Genomic DNA, 16,855 nt, shown 5'->3' with positions numbered 1-16,855 from the left:
GGCCGGTCTGGCACTTGGCGCAGAGCAGCACGCCGTGCGCCCGGAGGTAAGGGAACCTGGCAGTAGCTGCCATCACGTACGTCCGATGCTGGGACTTTGGCTGGGTAACAGAATTACTCTACTAAAGAAATACAGAGGTGCGCGCGCGCGCATGGGGACCGGAAAAGGGGGGGGGGGTTTCCCCAATTTGCGAAGGAATATTTGCGAAGGAATGGCCCATGCGCGCCTGCGTGACAGGGATCATTTGCGTGGGGATTCCCAATTTGCGCCAGAGATACGGCCAGTTCTTGAGGTAGGAGTTTTGGGTTGGTGCCATTTCTGCCGAGACGCCTCATTTTTGTATGGGAAAATGGCCGACCCCACCAAAACCTAGCCCAACTTCAAACGCCTGTAACTTTACGAGCTGGTGAGCAATGCAATCGGTTGTCAGCTTATATGATACGTAAGTCTCCTGTGCACAGCTTCGCCCATATAAGCGTAGCTGGAGGAGCGACGGCTGTGGAGTTTTGAGTTGGTGCCATTCGTAGCATCTTTTGTGTGGTGCTGCGCACAGACCAATTTTCTGGCACCAACTTGATGCCACGCCCGCGGCCGCGACATAATAAGGGGTAGGGCACTGCCAGTCTGCTTAAGTGCAAACAGATGGTCTTCCGCGGTCTTAATCTCATCGATGTCTCCGAACATGCATCGGATTTCCTTACAGAATCCTTTCCAGCTGCCAAACATAGTCTGCGTAGTTGCCATGCTTCCATTGGTACTCTCATATTTGAAATAATCCTTGAGGAATGGTTCGATCCATCGCAGGGCTTCCCCCCTAAGGTAGGACGCAGTCCACAGGGCATAGCTCTCCTGGGTGGGAAACTTCTCGTCATTGAAGTGCTGGTACAGTTCGACCTGTAGCAAAAACACCTCAAGTTCCTTTCGGTTGCCGGAGTAAGTGTCGGGCAACTTGACGCGTAGAGTTTCCTTGAGTTCGTTGATGGTGGGTGCATCGGGCATCTCTTCATTCTCAGGCTTAGACCTCTGAGACGAAGTTGGCGTGGTGGGGGTTTTCCCCTTCGAACTGACGACAGACATGTTGCTTTGTGTATGAGCCAGTGCCTCGTGTAATGGTGGGTGCACCAGATGTGAGAATCTAGCCACCCAAGGAAGGGATGAATTTACTAAGACAACACACTGTCTTAGAAAACAGAGCCAAAGGGTCGTAGCTTAGACTATTCCACAACGCAGCAATCAGGTGTGTGATGTAGTGAAGTGGTTCAGACAAGTTGCAACAAATGTTGAGTCTGGGAACTCAGGGGTAAGTCAGAGGTTAAGAACTCACTGACTTTTCAGAAACAAGGAGTAACAAGATCAATGCTTGGAAGCTTGGAAAAGACGTGGAAGTATGTGATAGTCGATTTACTGTATTGTCTGCTTGCCCTTTCTTAAGGAAAGGGCAATCCTATTTATGCTAAAGGAGTGTAGTTCTCTCATTTTCCAAGACTTTCCATGATTACCAGGCTTGGTAACTGTAGTCGACGTAAGAGAATCCCATAGAACCATCTCTTAGGTTCGTAGCCTATAGGAAGTGAAAGGAGGTCCAAGGTCAGAGTACCCCTATAGACAAATTATGTCATAGACAAATTATGTCATAGACAAATTATGTCATAACTTAACCAATCTTGTGGGTAACTAAAGAGCGATGACATGTAATGAATCATAGAGGTTCGTAGGAGCTTTTAGAGCTATCGTTCATGCTCCTAGGCCTCTAGTTGGTAGAGATATGTCATGTGGTAGTATGAGTGATGTCATGTAATGAATCATAGAGGGTTGTAGAGATATGCTATGTGGTCATATCGGCCCAGTAACTAAGGAGCGATGACGTGTAATGAATCATAGATGGTTGTAGCAATCGTTGAGTAGTATTGCTCTTGTTGTTGGTGTGATAAGCCAAAATATGTATAGTGACTTGTAGGTTTGAGGAGGAGATTTCCAAGTTTGCTCTTGAGTTTGATAGCAAACTGAGTGCAACGAATGTCAGTATGACAGAACTCACTCGAGTCCTCAGAGTCCTGGACTCTTAGGACTCTTCTCATCATCCTGCGAGTCCATCACGTGATACTTTCGGAACTACTATTCCCCGCTGCCCCTCCAGGTACCAGGGCCGGTCTCATGCGACCTCCCTCCTTCCTGTCCTGTAGTTGGCCAGCCTTCTTGTTCTGTCGTAACAGTAGGATACTGTTAGTCTTGCAGTAGTCGTTGAATTCGGTAGAGTGGTGGCTTGTATGGCCGTCAAGGACTAAGAGGCGATAAACACCTTTCGTACGAGCCTTTGTGCACTGATCAAAGTGCTTGATCCAATCTAAACCAATCTCATTTGTAGTCCAGCCGTTGGTACTTGTATGGATCCTCCAATCGCTCTGGAATTGGCCGTTCTGATACCAAGATGTGAGGTGGAATTTGCCCTTCACAACCACGTACAGAGGTAGTGTCCAGCCAGTTGCGCATACTCCCTGGATCACTGTAACAAACTCTCAATTGCCTGGCTGCTTTGTATGAGGCCGAGAACTTCGTTCGGAGCTTGTAACAACCTTTGCGCTCGAGAGCATGCCCATTAGAAACCCAGTCTCGTCAAAGTTATAGATATCCTCCTCTTGGATGCCATACTTAGCAATCATGTTCTGTACAAGCCGGAACCACGCGTTTACTACGTCCGGATCTTCGCATTGGGCCCTCTGGTAATCGATTCGATGCCGAAAACGCGTGGTAAGCTCAGGGTTGCACTTGACAAAGTTCTCTGCCCATCATGGTCCAACATGCGACGCGTCACAGTCCGTACGGAGGCGATCGGCCATTTCTCGAACGTCTTCAAGCCGGGGCTGAAATCCTCGCGAATCTAGGTCGAGTATCCGATCGACAAGCACCTTCTCTTCTAAATTGATCAACTTCCTCGAGTTGGCAGAGATATCGCGTCGTGATTTCCGTCCAGCTTGTCGGCATTCGAGGGTCGTACGGGCAACTTGGTAGACTTTAGCTGCAGCTCGAATCGAGAGATTAGGGTCTCTTTTTAATGCCTCGAGAGCAAGGACAATACGGCTTTCGTTTGAAGAACATTCCATCTTTGATGGTTGTGAAAATTGATGTTAGAGGTAAGAAGTTGTGAAAAGTGGGTGGAGTGGCCCGTTCGCTATGCTGGCCCGCTCGCTATGCATGTACGTTACTTCTAACGAAACGTGACAAAGTAGCTTTATATATAAATTTTGGTGTGATGATACTAAGTGCGCCACTTCATGATATGCACTGCTTGCTAATAAACCACATTATAACTTTATTTATAATCTTATATAAACTCTTATAAATATAGATATAGTCTAAAAAAAGGGCTATATATATATAGTTTTTATTTAATTTACACTTATAAGGTCTAACCTTAAGACTATTTCCTCTACTAGAGTCCTGGGGAAGAGGGGTGAGTAAAGGGGAGAGGAAGGGGATAGTCGACGTTTAGCATCTTAGGAAAATTGCTAATGGAATCCTAGGGAAGAAAAAGGAAATTACCGTGTTTATGGCGCGACTCATACAACCAAAAATCACTATATTGTGCGGTGACAAACTGCAGTCGTGACAGCAGCGTGACGACTTGTTCTGCCAGCTCAAAGAAGCCCGTCTGCGCGATCCAAGTGATGATCATATGCGCACCAACTCGAGGAATCTCGCCGCCGTGTCGCCCAACTCGAAGAGCAGGCAACGGAGCATCAGAATGTCCGCCCCGAGCTAGCTACGGCGCATAGCAAGATCGCGGAGCTGGAGCAGCAGTGGCGCCCGAAGGTGTCAACGTTGGGCTCGACGAGTTTCCAGGGGGTGTTGTGCTCGGCCTTGTCGAGACCCGCGGGCGCGGGCTGCCAGCGCCCTGGGAAAGTTCCAGCCGGGTAGGATTCATCATCGTCAGGGGACTGAACGGCGCCAGTAGCGCAACAGCAAGAACAGCGAAGCGGTAACAACGACGCAACGGCAACAGCAGCGCAACGACGACAACAGCGCAAGGGGTGACAATGGCGTAATAGGTCCAGTACGGGGGTGAGACGAGAAGTCGCCCACTTACTTATCTGAATCCCGCTGTGACAAGGTCTGCTGCAAACTTCTCGCGCATTTCTTGGGCTTTGCTATGCACACGACATTCAGCACAATAGGATCCTTTGGCCGGTCTCCGTCTTTCAGGAATTGCTGTGTGACGATCGCTGTTCCGAGGACGTTTGTCTCGAAGCCAGAGAACCACTCCTTCAAGTCTTGCTCCACGAATGGTCCCTCGTCGCGTTGTCCGCCTTCAATTTCCAGACCTCGCTCTCGTATTTCGATGCCGTTAATGCCTCCTTGCGTGCATATTCGTATTTGACTCCAGTGAGTTCGTTGCGGAGGCTATCTGCATCTTTGACCATATTCGAGGCAAGTAATCTACAGATAGATAGACAGCAAATAAGCGCAGAGATGGGATGTAAAATAAAGCAAAGGCGTATGTGAGAAGTCCAATGGCGGGTGCAATATCAATATCACAACATACGGAAAACCCCACAGCTACTCAGCCAGACAGGTAGCTCGGATGCAATATGAGAGCCCAAGAAAATCCGAGAAATCCCTACTCACCCAGCGAACCAGCCAGCGTGGAGGCAAGGCCAAACCAACCTCAGAATAGCTGTGACCCCCTATTTCCCTCGCATCATAGATAACACCATCGATCAGCTCACCACCTTCGTCCTCCTTTTCCCTCCCCCTTTCCCTCTCTCACATCATTGTCCCAAGCCATCCACCATCTCACTACGCACCCTCCCCCACGCCCCTCCCACTTTCCCTCCCCCTTTCCCTCCCCCTTCCCCTCCCCTTTCCCTCCTCCTTTCCCTCCCCCTTTCCCTCCCTCACATCATTGTCCCAAGCCATCCACCATCTAACCCCTACGCACCCTCCCCCACGCCCCTCCAACCAACCACCACATCGTCATCACCCTCCCCCCCTTATAAAAATAGAAACCCCCCTTACCGTTCGCGGCCGCATGACCATCTCCCCGCTACCCCCTTCCACCCCGCCATCACCCGCTGTGGCTCCGACAAGATAAATGAGAAGGAGAGGAGAGGATAGGGTGCCGGTGTGCCGCATCCAGTCTTCATTCACCTCGGGTAGATCGATCGCCGATGATGAGAGAGGCGGGGGGGAGGCAGTCTCGATCTGGGCTGGGTGCTGGCGATGGGGGGGATAAGATTGGAGATTTGATGGTGGGGGGAGGGGCAGAGGTGTCCCGCTTCGGGTTGGATGCGGGTGATGACGGGGAGCTGTAGTGTCCGTCCATAGCCTTGGTGTGGCGGATCGCGGATCGGCCCATGTCAGATAGCTATATCAGCGGCGTTGGCTCCCTCGTCGGCGTCTGCGTAGTCTCCGTATAGCGTCGGGATGAGATCAAGATTGAGTGGGTTTAAAGTAGCGCAGCCGCGTTCGGCGTCCATGAGAAGCTATATCAAGACTCCGTCGATGCCGGTACGCGTATCGATCGAGGGGTAGTTGGGCACTTCAGCCGTCTTTCGTCTTTGGGTATCGATAGACTCTGTGTCTACGGCCTGTACCTGATTAGCTCACCACCCCGAGTCTTTCTCCTACCAATAGCCTCAGGTACCCCCCGATCTCTCAGCCTCATCCGGGTTCAGCCCCCCCTCAACCCCCAACCCCCCAACCAATCCAATCCCCAAACCGCAGACTTAAATCGCCTCCGTCCTTTCCGCCGCTCGACTCACACCGTGTTCAGCACCTCGCAGTCCAGTTCGGGGGAAGTATCAAGGCTTTATGCAGTATCGGCGTATGCGGCGGCGCGGATACCAGATGAGCCTTTCCGAGTCCGGTGTTGGGGGAGGGGGAGACCCCAACCTCGTTATATACTTATATCCCTTTATAGTTATGGAGGGTAAGCCCTGGGGATATGGGATTAAACACTTCTGCGTTCGGAAGTTGGGGTTTGATGATGCGTCCCATAGGGTAGTATCGGCTATAAGGAGTCTACATCCCGGCGCCGTCACTCCTACCTCGCGGATCGAAGAATAGCCCATCCGTGTCCGGCGTCGGCCCATCTATCTAGCCTCAGCCGTGTCGTCTTATGAAGAAAAGGATTCGCTCATCAGGAAATTCCATCTCCATCCCCCGTCTCTACATACATACAGCCTCTGACAAATACCATGGTTAGTTCATCCGTGTTAATCCGTGTTAATCCGTGTTAATCCGTGTTCATCCGTGTTAATCCGTGTTCATCCGTGTTCATCCGTGTTCATCCGTGTTCATCCGTGTTCATCCGTGTTCAGCAGCCATTGTCCAGTCTATTTCTAGCCTCCGCCCAAGCCGCTGACTACTATTTTGTAGCCGACTTCCCCCCTCCCGCCATCCAAACCTAGCGCCGTCTACCCATCTTGGCGCGTACGGCCACAGCCGCAAGGCGACCAGGCCAACCCCACACCCACGCCCCTAACCCTAAATCCACGGCTGAGTTGACGTAGATGATATCGACATCTCCCATGGACAGGGGCAGGAAGAAGGAATGAGGTGTGTGGATTGTCTTTCCCAGATAGAGAGAGAGAGAGAGTGGCGGGCAGTGTTGTCTCTGGAGGGAGGAGATAGAGATGGCGGGGGATCGACGAGCTGTAGGGCTGTGATGGGTGTGGGTGTGTGTGTGGGTGTACAGTATGTGTGGGTGTACTGTATGTGGGTGTACTGTATGTGGGTGTACTGTATGTGGGTGTGTATGTGGTGGGTGTGGGTGGTATGTGGTGGGTGGGTGTAGTGTGTGTATGTGGTGGGTGTGGTGGGTGTGGGTGGTATGTGGTGGGTGGGTGTAGTGTGTGTATGTGGTGGGTGTGGGTGGTATGTGGTGGTGTAGTGTGTGTATGTGGTGGGTGGGTGTAGTGTGTGTGTGGGTGGGTGTAGTGTGTGTATGTGTGTGTGTGTGTGAGTGGGTGTGTGAGTGTGAGTGGTGTGTGAGTGTGAGTGGGTGTAAGTTGGTGGGTGTATGTGGTGCATGTGTCTCTCGTCACCAGTATTCCCCCCACACACCACACATTATACACCCACCCCACACATACCGAGTACCACACACATATCAAAGGCCTCTTCTTGCTCGTCACGTGAACCAACCTCCCTTCATTCACGTGCCCCATCCCATCGTCTCATCTCGTCCCGTGTTGGCTGTTGGCCTGTTGGAGCCGGTTGGTTGCTGTTGAATGTTGAACAAGCCCGGACACTGGTCGGTGGCCGTGGTCTCGTGCATGGTCGTGTCCGTGCTGCCGGCTGGAATGTTCTCCGTCTGTCTAGAGTCTATATGTAGTGCCTCCTACCTGCTCTGGTCGTCTTTGTCCTTTGTCCTCCTCCTTCCGTTTCTATCCCCCTTCCGCTTCTATCCCCTCCCGCCCCTTCCTCCTCGGATACCCACCTTGTACCGCGTAACTCCCGTCACCGACCGCGTTACTGCCGCCGATACACGTCCACCGTCCAAGTCCAAGTCCAAGTCCAAGTCTAAGTCCAACACCTCTTTCATCTCCTCGGTCGCTCGGTCGCTCGGTCGCCCACTCGCTCGGTCGCTCACTCGGTCGCTCGGTCGGTCGCTCACTCGCTCACTCGGTCGGTCGCTCGCTCCTCGGTCCCTTTCCCTCATTCCTCTCACCCTCCCCCCCTTGCCTCTGCCCGCTGCATTTGTCGGTCGTTTGTCATTTCATGATTTCTCCAATCCAACAATGGCCGCTCTTCCCTCCCTCCTCGGCCTTACTCGCCCCGGCTCTCTCCCATCGCCACGCCCCTCCCAAGTGAAACACCCACACCTCGCCGGCGCATCCATCGCAAAACCCAGCCGAGACACTCGTACACACAGCTACTACGACGACTGATGGGTACATACATGCACGTCGAGTATTGCGGGTTACAGTATGTTGTGTGCATCTAGATATCTATTTTGCTTGGTATGTACCCGGATGTAGGTACCCTACACACAGAAACAGGACAACAACAGATGGTGGTTGTTTCTATTTTCCATTCGTGTACTCGAGTACGCATACCACATCATACCCGATACGGCTTCTGGGACATGGGATGTGGGATGTGGAGTGGAGTAGATATGATATCCAGGCTGTTGGGATCGTGTATTCCCATCTCACCGAGCGAAGCCGGCGGGACATGCAACATGCAGGATGCAGGATGCAGGATGCAAGATGCAAGATGCAGGATGCAGGATCAAGATGCAAGATGCAAGATGCAAGATGCAGATGCGCTACTCTACAGACACAATATCGTCTTCTGTTCTAACAGGTACACTCCCTTCCATACAGCTAGGATAGAGTAGTGACGCAGACAGGTAGTGGATATGGTAGTGGATATGGTAGCTGTGGTAGTACCCAATCATCCCCCATTCCCCCCTTCCCCCCAACTCATACTCTATCCTCTCCCCACTCTCCAACTCTCCCCACCATCCCCACCATTCCCATTATCCCCACTATCCCCACTATCCCCACTATCCCAATCATCCCCATTCTCCCCACTCTCCCCACTCTCCCCACTCTCCCCACTCTCCCCACTCTCCCCACTCTCCCCACTCTCCCCACTCTCCCCACTCTCCCCACTATTCCGCTCTCTTCCTGCACAGAACTAACTAACTGTCAGCACTGGAATGCCCTCTTCCAATCCATCTTCCAATCTGTCTTCCAATCTGTCTTAAAATCTGTCTTCCAATCTATCTTCCAATCTGTCTCCGAGCTCTGAGTCGTGAATAATGCTCGCGGCACCCTCGGTGAGACGTAGCACTCTCACCTCGACTAGACTAAACTCGCTCTCGCACGTCTCGCACGCTCACTCACACACTCACTCACTCACATACACAAACATACATCATCGCCATCATCGCCATCATCGCCATCATCATAGCTTCGGGGATACCCTCATCTCCTCGGCGTTCCTTCCTCATCCCCCACACCACCACCACCACCTCCCGTGTACACTAATAGGCTCTCATCACACCCATAACACGCAATACGGGCGGAGCATATGCGTCCACCACAAAGAGAAATCTCGACAATAGAGCTTGTCACTCCTACTCAGCCCTCAACATTCCTCGCTTCTCCCATTTTTCTAATTTCATTGTTCCCAAGCCGCCAGCAAACCAACTCGAGGCCGCACGGGCTGTGTTATTTTGCTCTCCGGACGGTTATTTGCTCTCCGGACGGCTATTTGCTCTCCGGACTGTTATTTTGCTCTCCGGACAATCCGGATACCTTCCTTCTTTCTATTTGCGTGCCTGACATCTCATCGTCCCCCCCCTTCCCCCCCCCTCTCGCCCCCACTCCACCAATCCCCGCCATACCAACAACAGAACGGGGGAGTGAGTGAGACAAGCAGCCGTTGATAAATAAGTATACACCGTCGCCGCTGTCTCTCCCTCCCCCTCTTCTCACCTCTATTCCCTCCTCCACGGATTGATCGTCTCCCATCCCGCATCATCGTTTCGCCTTCCTCGGCTGCTGGCTCGATCGCCTCCCCCCAGCCAAGAGACCTTTCCTACTTCTTTTCTCACCCGTCGCACATCCCACACCCCCCCCGAGCCTCCTCCAATCGAGCCTGGCACCTCCTAGGTCACGCCGAGCTAGCATCGCTCGCCATACCCGCACCGCAACCCCACCCATCCAAAAGCGTTGCACCCTCCACCACACACCCCGGCCGGCGCGTCCGGAACAGATCTTCTCCAAAGCGAGCCCACTCACGATCTACTTCAAGAAGGCGTGGGCACGTCCCGCTCCCCCCGCGAGCTCTCCATTCGCCCATCAGAGGTTGCTTTTACCTCGCCTCAACCTCCCTCCGCTCGCCCTCAGCTCGCAATGGCCTTCCACCCTGCACAGCCGTACGCCCTCCAGCAGCACCTCCGTGACGGCAGTATGGGAATGGGCATGGGCAGGCAGCCGGGCTCGGGCCCGGACGCCTACGACGACTTTCTCGACCAGTATCTGACCTTTGAGGACACGGACGCTATGGGCGGTGGCGCAGCTGGGACTGGCCCAGGCGCTGGCAATGGTGCAGGCGCCGCTTCCGCTATGGTCCACGCTCGATCATCCTGTTCGCCCTTCCTTCCTAGATCAGCGATGGGTGCACACTCGGAACCTTCTCCGCGAGATACCGACGACCTGATGCTGCAATTCCCCCGGCCCCCGCAGCAGTCGCCTCACCACCATGATGAAGATGACCAGCAGCAGCAGCAGCAGCAGGAAGATCTCGACCAGGACCACGACAACGATCACGAGCACGAGCACCACCGGCCACAACAACAGCAGCAACAACAGCAACAACCACAGCAGCAACAACAGCAACAACCACAGCAGCAACAACAGCAACAACCACAGCAACCCTGGGCCTCATTTCCCCCAACCCATGCATCACCGCCACTGCGCTCCAGTCGGGGACGCCAACAAACATTCGCCGAGCATTGCAGCACGCGAGCCACGATCTCCGATTCGGACCTTCTAAGCCTAGAAGGCATACATCTCAAATCACCACGCTATCCGCCGTCACCACCGCCGAACCACCCGCGTCCCTCGACGGCTAACTCTGTCGTCGGCACCCCCAAGACTCTCAATAGCAAAGCCAGCAAAGGCTCTCTCGGCGGCTCTGGACCCTCTCTCCGTAGAAAGAAAGCCTTCTCCCGCTCCTCCTCCTCCTTACACGCCAAAGACTCCCCCGCCACCCCAAACATCGTCACAACCACCGACCCCCACATCCGCACCCCCAGCCGCTCCGCCAGCCGCGGCGCCATCCGGAAATCAGCATCCATCAACATCTCCCCCGCCAAAATGCAGGCCCAGTCCGTCGCCGCGCTCGACGAATGGACGCAGCGCATGGCAGTCGCCGAAGCAGCAGCCTTCGAGTTCGGCTTCGGACAAGGCGGAATCCCGATGACGCCCCCGCCGAGCGCGCGGGTGAGCGATACGAGCAGTGCGAGCGAGCGCGAGATGGGCGGCGGCGGGTCGAGGAGTGCCCTGGCAAGGAGCCACTCGCGGTCGATGCCGCAGACGCAGCTTGCGGCGATGGGGCCGGCAATCGAGCAGGGCGGGGGAAGTTTGCCGTGGACAACGCGGCTGCCGCCGCAGCAGCAGCAGCAGCAATTTACGGTTGTGCGGAATGGGAAGATGTTGCATGCCCCTGCTGAGGTGGGGGAGATGAAGTTTGTGGATGCGTTTTCGTTGCCGTATGGTGTTGGGTGGGGCGGTGGCGATTTTGGCGGGGTGTTGCAGGGGACGGAGCAGCAGGAGGAGGAGGAACAACAGCAGCACCAGGCGAGGCAGCTGCAGTTGCAGCAGCAGCAGCATCATCAGAGTTTTTCGTCGCTGCCGGAGTATGTGGAGGTTGATGGAGCACATGGGTGGTGGTCGCAGGAGAATCATGTTATTGAGATGGGGGATGATGCGAATGATGGCTCGTCGAGGCATAGATTGCCTCATAAATCGCTCTCTATGCAAATCGCACCTTCAGGACCATGGGGCGGAGATGAGATGAACACCGACGTGGTCGATATTGACGTGGACCTCGACATCTCACCATCGATGCCAACGGATACAAACGGCCACGCGATGATGACCATGTCGCCCTCCGGATCCCAAGTATCACTTCAACAGATCCAACAACACCAACAACAATTTCAACAACAACAACAACACCAACAACGCCAGCATCAACAACAACAACAACACCTACAACACCGGCAACACCAGCAACACCAGCAACACCAGCAACAACAACACCAACAAACCCAAAACGCATACATCCCCACCACCCCCCTCCGGCACCAACGCTCCGGGTACTCAACCCACGAACCCCCCCACCCCTCCCCCCACACTACATCCCCTCCCCCTCCCCGCACCGGCGCCGTCACCGCACATCCCCTTCGCCGACTGCATCAGCATCTACATCATCCCTCTCCTTCTCCCTCCCGCACACACAGGCTCAGCAATCGCTAAGCCACGCACAAGCGCAGCAGCACCTCCACGCTGCGCTGTCGACGCCGAATTTCTCGACGCCGAATGCGTATCCCGCCACCGCTAACGGGGGGCCGATGCGCCAAATGGTGCGGAAGCACAGCGCGCCTACCATCTCTGGCGCCCTCCCCGTGGGTGTGACGGCAAGGTCGCGCACACCGGTGTTGGGGAGGCCGAGGAGTACAGGGCCGCCTAGTCGGCCGAAGAGTGCTGGTGGGGGACGGCCAAGGAGCGGGACGGGGCATGGGAGGAGTAGGTCGTTTGGGGGGAGTAGGGAGAATGTATCTACTGCTTCTATGACTGCTGCTAATGGCGGCGCTGGTGGTGGCGGAGGAGGGGGGGGGGCAACGATCGAATTCCACAATTTCACGCCCCTGGATGGATCGAGGATCTTATCTGGCGTGGCACCGAGTGGGAGTTCGAAAACCAAAGCGCGACGCGAGCGCGAGGCGGCGGAACGGAGGAGGAGGTTGGGGAGGGCGGCGGTGAGGGCGGTGGAGAGGGCGGGGGGGGACGTGAGGGATGTGGGGAGGTTTTTGAGTGAGGGGGGGGAGTGGGGGGAGTTTGGTGGGGGGGAGGGGGGGGAGGGGTTTGTGGTCAGAGAGGGGGGGTTTGATGAGGGGATGGGGGAAGGGGGGTTTGTTGTTGATGGGGGTGAGGGGTATGCTGGGGATGGATCTTTCGAGAGGTGAAAAGCTTGGGGAAAAGTTTGTCATTCAAAAGTTGGATGCCGGAAGACGGGTGAGAGGAGAGTGAGAGTGAGCTGGGGTGGTTGATTGGTGTCTTTGGGGTTATTTTGATTTCGGTCGGTCTTATCATCTTTTTTTCCGGGGTTTTGGTGGTTTTGGTTGCTTTTGGATCGGTGTCTTGTGGGGGTGTAATCGGGGTCGTGGTTGAAAGGGGGGGTTCGGTATAAAGTATATTATTAGTCCGTTCTGATTCTCTTTCGTTCTTCTTTGTTTTATTTAATTTTTCCTTGTAGGGAGTCGAGATTTTTCATTTTTGGGTTATGGGGTTAGAGGTTGGGGCATGGGCATGGATATGGCGAGAGCGGGAAGATGGCGAGACCGGGAGAGGAGTGCGAGGGAGGAAAGGGGGGAGAGGGGGAGAGTTTCATATTACCATTCATGTACTGTACGTTAGTTGGTCTTGTGTTGTAGGTTGAGAGGTATAGGTTTATTTAATCAGTTCGCTCACATCATCATCATCATCATTACTATAAATACACCTCGAAATGGGCTTTTCGAACAACTTTCCACCCGTATAACAAAGCATAGGCAGAACTCAAGATAGAGCGTGTTCAATAACACTATTTAATAGATGCGGATGTGGGTGCGCCGTGCGCCGTGCGCCGTGCGTGTACAGCTACGTACGTGGTGGCGGAGGAAAGGGAGGTGGTGAGAAGGTGTGCGGTGGTGAGAAAGTGAGACGGTGAGAACCACCCGACAGCAGTAATAAAAGAGCTGGAGGTAGAGGTGGATGATGATGATGATGATGATGATGATGATGATGATGATGATATTTATTTACGTCCAGCGGGACGCGGGTGTAACCCGCGGCCCTAAGACTTCCCGAAGGATATGGGGACGTGCTAAGCTATGGGTTTATGTACAGAGTATGACCTTAGAGAGCAGTTCTTGCGTCGTGTTTGCGTGGCTGTAAGGCTCGTTGACTAAGTGCCTTCCCCGCTAGTTAGGATGGTGTTAGGTTTGCTAGTAGAGGGCGGTGCCTTGGAGGTTCTCCCGAAAGGGGGTGTATGCAGGACCGGTTGGTCTGATGTTATAGCCACTGCGAGTGTAGTGTGTAGTGTGCCCTGCGGCCTTGCTGCGGAGTTGAGAGGTGGAGGTGGAGGTGACAAGACACGACGATAGCGCTCTCCCGAACAACGCCTTAACCCTAACTCGAGCCCCTAGTGGGAGAAGAGGGAGGGGGATACTGTGTGTGTTGGCTTCATAGGATTTTGGAGAAAGACGGCTTGTTATAATACTTGTGAGTTGTTTGGTTTTCAAGTTCGTGCATTCACTTGCGTGTGTTTATCGACTGTTTGCACACCACCAAGAGAGCCGAAACAAAGCAGCTGCACGCCAGTTTCCCGCTGACTACAAATTAACGAAAGGCTGCAGATAGACGCACTAAGGCGGCACTACGGAATGGGATACTGCTGCCCCCTATTTGCCGCAGGGGATAGGAGGTCGGAAGTGGAACTCTTCATTTGCTCATTTGTTATATAAAGATGGTAGGGGTGCGAATATGTTACAGAATCAGGGAGAACTTGAACAGGCGTGACAAGAGGTACGCGGCGGTTGTGAGAAGTGCGGCGATAAGAGAAGCAAGGTGCGGGAGTGGGATGAGCGCAGTTGCTCTGGAGCCGTAAGGCCTCGTCTGGGGGTGCCACTTTTGTCCATACACCATTTATATTATACTCGGATAGTTTATCGTAGGATAGGTGCAGAGGATATTGAGGGCGTGGTAGGGTGCTATTTATATGAAGCTATGCCGAAGAATGCATCACATCGGCGAATTATATCTCAGGTGACGAATGAAAGAGACCGACTACGAAGCATCGCGCCGAGGTCTAGGAAACATCTACATTAAACACTCCATTCATTATCTACTCAGGCACCCTACTTATTCAGTCCCATCTTATCTAATTACATCGTTCATCTCATGACACAGTCGGGGCTGCTCAACTACACAACCGACTAGCTAGATCCAGAAACAAATAGTCGGAACACCCTTCCCCCATACACTACTCATACACCCCTCACTTTCCCCATGTTCTCCTAGATAAAGCCAGAAGAAAAATCACAGCAACGCAACGCCCCGAAACTGGTAGTGATCGTAGTGTGTAAACTCTACAGACCGTACTCACTAGACAACCAATCCACCGACACATACTTTTAAATTACACAACATCTCTCCCTCCTTCTCAAATCAAATCCCTTCAGCGTGTTAGACATCACTGGGGTGTTGTCGGAATTTTTCATTCCTGCCACTTACGTCAGTGCTGTCATCTCATAATACACTGGGTCAGGAAGTCTCACCTTAGCGAACCTGCGACATCGCGGGAGCCCCACCTCCGCCGCCGCGCTTCATGCCGCCGAATCCACCCTTGAGGCCTGCCATGACCATAGAACCGATGAAGCAGGCGAAGAGGAACCAGAAGAACGCACAACTGGCTTGCAGCTCGCGGCAGTGGCGGGTGGTGGAGCCGTTGTCGCGCAGAATGGGCCTGGTCTCGAGGTAGCCCTGTGAGGTGTCAGTTGGATTCAGCTCAGGATTTGGCGGGAGTTTCGGATGATGATGTGGGGAGTGGCGTGATGTGTGGAATTGGGATGACTTACGCGGTTGTTGCAGCTGTGCGCACCGAGCTTCTTCGCTAGGACGACGCCTGCGATGAAGGTGAACATGGTGGCGAAGGCGTCGAGGATGATCAGAACGATGGGGATGGCGACGGATTCGATGACGGCGGCGGCCATGCCGTAGATCCAGACGATCCAGCAGAAGACGATGGTAAACATGGCATAGTTGGTGGGTGCGTTGTTGGAGGTCTTGCCGGCGAGAACGTTACCAATGAGGGCTGTGAGGAGGAGGATCCAGAGAAACTGGAGTCCACGTAAGATGATCTGAACAACGCTCATGATGGCGGTTAGGGTATTATCCAAATAAGTGGTGGTTTTGAGGGTTGACGGGGTCGAGACAAGGGTCTGGACGGCAGCGGGCACGCTGGGATATGAAGCTGTGCTCTTTTGGGTGAAATATCCGGGGATCAGCTCAGGCGTTTTGGTGAAGGTGGTGCGTAGGTTTTGTCTCGAAGGTCAAAGGTTTTGAGTTGTAGATAGATGAAGCTTGGGGGCCGGCAGGGTTAAGGGATTTGTGCTTTTTGTGCTTGGGGTAGGGGCCAAGGGCTGGTTTTTTCGGTCGATGATGAAAGAGAGAGTCATGATAAGGTAAGGTGGGGGGGGGCGGTGACGATGTGCGCTGTAAGCTGGGAAGCGGCGAGGGTTCTGGCAGGATGACGCAGATAGCATAGAAAAGCAGGCAGATGGAGGGCGGGAGAGGCGTGTGAGAGGTGTTGGAGAGGTGTGTGTGGGCGGGAATAGTGTAGTATAGTTTAGTGCGCGGGATGACGGAAGGTTGTGTCAAATAGATTGGAGATATATTTGTTCGTATGATATGGGTAGGTGTTTGATCCGAATGGATTTCTTGTGTGATGGGTGTTGGGGAGGATATATAGTTTGTTGGGATTCTATCGTGTGTAACTCTTTATCCCATGATTTGTTTATATTTAATCCTATAAGTTAGCTTATAACTATTTGATTATTCATATCTGCAGCAACGTTGAAACAAGACACGGACGCACGACACACAGGGGGGTGTTTGGGGGATATCGAAACTGCCATTTTGGCACAGCAACTGCCGAGTTCCAGCTGCCGAGTTCCAGTATACGAACACCGGCCGGTGTCCGAATGAATACTAAGCGAAAAACACTGCGCACACCCCTGTCTAGTCAGCAATTACGTAACTCAGTCACTATGTAGAAATCCACAAGCCAGCGAGTCCACTACTGGTCAAAGTGATAAGTGATTCTGATTCATAGTTGTAAACGTAAGATTCATAATAGTAGAAATGAATCACTTAATAAGAAGTGATTCATAGTAATAGAAGTGATTCACAGTAAGAATACCCCTATTTCGACATGCCTTATTCCTCCTCGTGCCTTTCCTTTCTTCTTTCTAATATTATCAACTCTTACTTCAACCCCTTTACCACCATCAATCACCAACTACAAGCTGATATCAGGAAGGGAAGCAGTTCGAAGTGAGTAAGACATTGCTTTA

At 53.2% G+C, this 16,855-nt stretch overlaps 4 protein-coding genes across 4 annotated transcripts; 1 reads left to right on the top strand and 3 right to left on the bottom strand.

The window, feature by feature from the left end:
• Positions 1-7,153: 7,153 nt before the first annotated feature.
• Positions 7,154-7,543, bottom strand: VC83_09273 (uncharacterized protein; the record flags this gene model as incomplete). The annotated part of the gene is made up of 2 exons (XM_024472717.1): positions 7,154-7,312; positions 7,439-7,543. The coding sequence occupies 2 exons, from the start codon at positions 7,541-7,543 to the stop codon at positions 7,154-7,156; spliced, it is 264 nt and encodes an 87-aa protein (XP_024319827.1).
• Positions 7,544-8,433: 890 nt separating this feature from the next.
• Positions 8,434-9,319, bottom strand: VC83_09272 (uncharacterized protein; the record flags this gene model as incomplete). Its single annotated transcript, XM_024472716.1, has 2 exons — positions 8,873-9,319; positions 8,434-8,643 (listed from the first exon to the last, which is right to left on the bottom strand). Exons 1-2 carry the CDS (start codon positions 8,957-8,959, stop codon positions 8,434-8,436), a joined length of 297 nt encoding a protein of 98 aa, XP_024319828.1. The 5' UTR covers positions 8,960-9,319.
• On the top strand, positions 9,319-12,505 carry VC83_09271 (uncharacterized protein). Its single transcript, XM_024472715.1, has one exon. The coding sequence runs from the start codon at positions 9,867-9,869 to the stop codon at positions 11,994-11,996; it is 2,130 nt and encodes a 709-aa protein (XP_024319825.1). The 5' UTR covers positions 9,319-9,866; the 3' UTR covers positions 11,997-12,505.
• Positions 12,506-14,589: 2,084 nt separating this feature from the next.
• Positions 14,590-16,284, bottom strand: VC83_09270 (uncharacterized protein). Its single transcript, XM_024472714.1, has 3 exons — positions 15,359-16,284; positions 15,059-15,263; positions 14,590-15,003 (listed from the first exon to the last, which is right to left on the bottom strand). Exons 1-2 carry the CDS (start codon positions 15,653-15,655, stop codon positions 15,060-15,062), a joined length of 501 nt encoding a protein of 166 aa, XP_024319826.1. The 5' UTR covers positions 15,656-16,284; the 3' UTR covers positions 14,590-15,003; position 15,059.
• Positions 16,285-16,855: the final 571 nt, after the last annotated feature.

This window comes from Pseudogymnoascus destructans, assembly GCF_001641265.1.
Source record: "Pseudogymnoascus destructans isolate 20631-21 unplaced genomic scaffold scaffold_35, whole genome shotgun sequence".
Taxonomy (NCBI): domain Eukaryota; kingdom Fungi; phylum Ascomycota; class Leotiomycetes; order Thelebolales; family Thelebolaceae; genus Pseudogymnoascus; species Pseudogymnoascus destructans.
Note: the sequence above shows the minus strand (reverse complement) of the source record. Positions and strands in the feature narration are given on the sequence as shown.